The sequence below is a fragment of the Sinocyclocheilus anshuiensis genome, unplaced genomic scaffold (genome assembly GCF_001515605.1).
Source record: "Sinocyclocheilus anshuiensis isolate Anshui unplaced genomic scaffold, SAMN03320099.WGS_v1.1 scaffold1975, whole genome shotgun sequence".
Classification (NCBI taxonomy): Eukaryota; Metazoa; Chordata; class Actinopteri; order Cypriniformes; family Cyprinidae; genus Sinocyclocheilus; species Sinocyclocheilus anshuiensis.
Genome location: NW_015549690.1, coordinates 3,634 through 7,833, shown reverse-complemented (window position 1 = coordinate 7,833; position 4,200 = coordinate 3,634). Strand labels below are relative to the sequence as shown.

The following is a 4,200-nucleotide window of genomic DNA, read 5'->3' as shown; positions in this document are numbered from 1 at the left end:
GTCTGTGTGCACTGAATTTATTTAATACACGAGTTTCACAATTTGAGTTGAATTACTGAAATGAACTTTTCCACGACATTCTAGTTTATTGAGATGCACCTGTGTATATATATATATATATATATATATATATAACAAAAAGAGGAAGAAGTAGAAGAAGAAGAAGAAAGAAAGAAAGAAAGAAAGAATAAGAAGAAGTCCTTCATCATGTCCTGTCCTAATGTCCATTTTCAGTATATGACAACAAAGAAAGAATTGCATTGGTCAGACGGTTTTACAGGGTCTTTACCAGTCAAAAAAGGTTAGTTTGAGAGACTCAAGGTAGAAAATACACTTCAATAAACCTTCTTTCTGCCAGACAGCAATAGTTTTGTGTATTTCTGAAGGTTTTGCTCTGCAGCCTCTTTGTCAGTTGGTGGATATCCAGTCAGAAGGTCAGCGATGTTAAGGGTCTCTTTTTCTGGTGTGGGTGTTTCACTCAGATCAATGAGGCTTTCTCCAGCTGCAGGCTCACCAGAGACCCCACACGCACCCAAAGAACTGGAGTCCCTCATCAGCAGTTCTGCAACATCTGAATCCATGATTCTCTACATAACACCAACACATACTCACATTAACGGTGTAAAATGGACGCACAAACAAAGCTGAAAACAATGGTCTTCAGATTTATTATGCAGTGGCTTAGTAATGGTAACATACAAATACTGCAATGTAATGAGATGAGTGTAATGAGTAATGGGACTTACTCCATTCTGTCTGCACAGCAAGATTAGTAGATGCCACAAGAGGGCAGCAGAAGTGGCATCTTCTAATTTCTCATCCTTCAGGCATTTCTCTGACATTTGGAGGGCAAAGTTAATGGAATCCGCCTTATGCAAATCCTCCCTTTGTGAAAAAAAGAAGAAAAGCAGCAATCTAGTTAAGCAGATGGGGTTTCAAAGCTTTATTTAGCCTACAAAATCTGATTACTTTTAACTATCCTCCATACCGAGTGCAACAGTTGGGTTCTGGCAGTATAGTAAAAGTCCCATTTATTTTCTCCTTGGAGGAGAACAGATTTTTTTTTATTATATCTTTTAAATAAACCTTTAAAGACAGGCCTACAGTGATCTATGATGTTGTTAATAGAAGGTTTATGAATTTGTTGAAGCCATCAGCCCACATTTTTTCAACTTATTTTTTAAATAACCATGTTTAACAGCCAAATGTGGTTATTTTTAACTTTTTAATTCATCAAAAAATCCTGAAGAATTTTGAACCTCTCTTTCCACAAAATTTGTTCAGCTGTTCAACATTCATAAGTTCAAGATTGATAAGAAATTTGCTGTTTTTCATCAATTACAGACCTGGTTTCTATATCTATAATAAATTTCAAATCAATATTTATATTTTTAATTTCATTGTTATTTGTTTCATGGGATTACAGTCCATTCCTATACATTCCATTCCTATATCTATAAAGTTTTCAGACCTGATTAATGTCTTGCAAATTTAAGTATTATTGTAAGAGAGGGGTATTTTGGAATATCATACCTAGCCAGTGGTCCAGGTAAGTCTCTCATATTCTGCTGTTCATGTGTATCGCAAAGAATTACCTGAAATCATTGAAGAACAGATTTAATCCACCATAATACTTCATATTATGCCTTAAAATTCATGTTTGTACTGTGTCTCTATTACCTCCAGACTGTGGAGTTCCACTTGAGCAGGCTCACCCTCAGAGGCCAGGGCTGAACTGAGCCATACCAGCTGACCTGCAGGCCCAAAGCTCACTGCCACATGAGGGATGCAGAACTTTAGTGGGGCTACCTCCATTGGGTACAGCATCTAAATCAAATGACCAAATAAACCACAGCTATTCTGAGTCCAGTGACCAACCAGATTCGAGGACTGTAACTAACTGCTGCATAAAAGAAAATTAACAACCACACATTTTCTGCGCAAAAACACAAAGTATTAAAGTTCAGTATTAAGAAGACTGGTTGTGACAAACCTGTGTGAGATATAAGCTCAGGCTCTGTTCAGTACCATTGATGTACTGGCTGAGCTCATAGCTGCTCAAGGACACACCTGAAGCTTTAGAGTTGGCAAGCGCTCCACTACCATACACCTAGAGAAGGAAAAACAAAACAGCATGAGGGATAAACAAAAAGAGCCGGAATATATACTACTGTTCAAAAGTTTAGGGTGAGTACACTTAAAAAATAAATAAATAAAAAGTTATTGAAAGAAGAATCTACAGCTCACCAAGGCTGCATTTATTTGATTAAAAATACAGCAATATTGCAATTTAAATTAGCTGAATCTTATTTTAATGTGATGGCAAAGCTAAATTTTCAGCAGACATTACTCCAGTCTTCAGTGTCACAATATCCTTCAGAAATAATTTTAATATGCTGGTTTGATGTTCAATAAATATTTCTTATTATTGTCAAAGTTGAAAACAGTTGCTATGATTAATATTTTTATGGAAACTGTAGCACAATTTTCAGGATTTTTTGATAAATATAAAATTCAAAAGCACAGAATTTGTTGGAAATAGAAATAATTGTGAATATTTTTACTGTTACTCTCAATCAATCCTTGCTCCTTTCCTGTCTTTCAAAAAAAATCTTACTGTCCCCATACCTTTGATCCTTTGACTTCTATGTATAAGAATGTCAACTTTACTATACAGTCTTATGAAAAGTAATTTCTGGAAACAAACCTCTCCAGTTCCATCTCCATTTTCCATACTTTCTCTGTGCTGTCTCTCTGAGTCGCCACGGTCATATCGACTGTCTGTTCTATGGCTATAGCTGTTAAATAAATGTGTAAAATCACTTGATATTAAATAAAATGTACAAAATAATTGAATTGTTCTGGAAAAGTTTCAGTCATGACAGAGCATATAATGTATGAGTAAAGGCCATCAACAGACCCCTGCTGATCTAAATAAGAAGCTCTTACTGACTCCTGCTGCAATCCTCTGCCCTGATACCTCTCTGTTCTCCAGCAATCTGTCTGGCTCCAGCCACCACATCTACAAAACACCAGTGGGCTAAACATGAGTTTGAATTTTGGTGAGAATTATAAACTGAGGGCATGTGATTGAATATTTTGTACCTGGGAAGTTGTATTGTGATCTGTGATAACCATGATAATCATAATACCCATAGTCTTCTCTGTAGGGCCAGTAGCTGGAGGTGGGGTAGTCAGCCTGATCAGATATTAGCAGTTAGACCTGGGATTTTAGACTGTGCTTATCCATTGACAAATACTGACAAACAAGGTGCCGGATCTTCCACAATATTAATATTAAATACAGTTCACAAGATTGCAGTCAGTATAGGCTAAGTCTCTTATGCTCACCAGGGCTGCATTTATTTGATCAAAAATGCAGTAAAACAATAATATTGTGAAATAGTAAAGTATAAAATAATGGTTAAAATTTTTATTTAATTTCTTTCTGTTTTAATTTAATTTCTTATTTTTATCAACATTGAAATTAGTTGAAAATAATGCTGCTTAATTTGTTGAAATTGTGATTCCCTTTCAGTCGGTCACTCTCGACCGACTTGGGATCTCGCTTAGAGAGACCAATCTACTTCGAGTGTAAACTAAACGAGCCAATGCACATTGGCATGCGATTATTGTATCCAGCTGCCGCTGATCACAGCGTGAGTATAAGTAGGCAGCAGATGCAGCGCATATTCAGCTTTTCGCTTCGGAGCCAAGCGGTTCTATCGTTCTGCTCCTGACCTTCTACAAGTAGTAAAAACTACAGTCAAGCACGCTCTTCGTGGGCTCTCGTGCTGGTGGTACGGCGCTTCAGCGGCGGTGGTTTTCCCGTGTCGAGTGGGTTGCACACATCAGGCTGCACTACCCCTGTGTGTGTTGCAGACGGCCATCTCCCCTGTGCGCTTCAGCACACTAAAAGAGCAATTTCCAGCTAAAAGAGCTTCACGGGTGGAACATCTTTTTAAAGACGCGTCTTTTTAAAGATGTCGTACCATCCGTGCGTTTCTGGGTGCAGTCGTTACCTGGCGCCGAGTGATGGTCACGATCACTGCCTCTCGTGCCTGGGCATGAAGCACGCTGAGGTGACTTCGTGGATGACTCATGCTCCCATTGCGGGGGTATGACCATCTCGGAGTTGCGGACCAGACTCAGTTACCTGCAAGGGGGCGGAGTGCCCGTGCCACTGCCTAGATCTGGGGT

The 4,200-nt window shown here is 38.5% G+C and overlaps 1 protein-coding gene across 1 annotated transcript in view; it reads right to left on the bottom strand.

The window, feature by feature from the left end:
* LOC107660465 (protein transport protein Sec16B-like) overlaps positions 1-4,200 on the bottom strand; it is a 23,576-nt gene that overhangs the window by 16,177 nt on the left and 3,199 nt on the right. Inside the window, 9 exon segments of the mRNA XM_016449770.1 lie at positions 345-587; positions 747-885; positions 1,534-1,595; positions 1,681-1,827; positions 1,980-2,014; positions 2,017-2,110; positions 2,708-2,798; positions 2,921-3,020; positions 3,103-3,199. Coding sequence (XP_016305256.1) covers positions 345-587; positions 747-885; positions 1,534-1,595; positions 1,681-1,827; positions 1,980-2,014; positions 2,017-2,110; positions 2,708-2,798; positions 2,921-3,020; positions 3,103-3,199 — 1,008 coding nt within the window.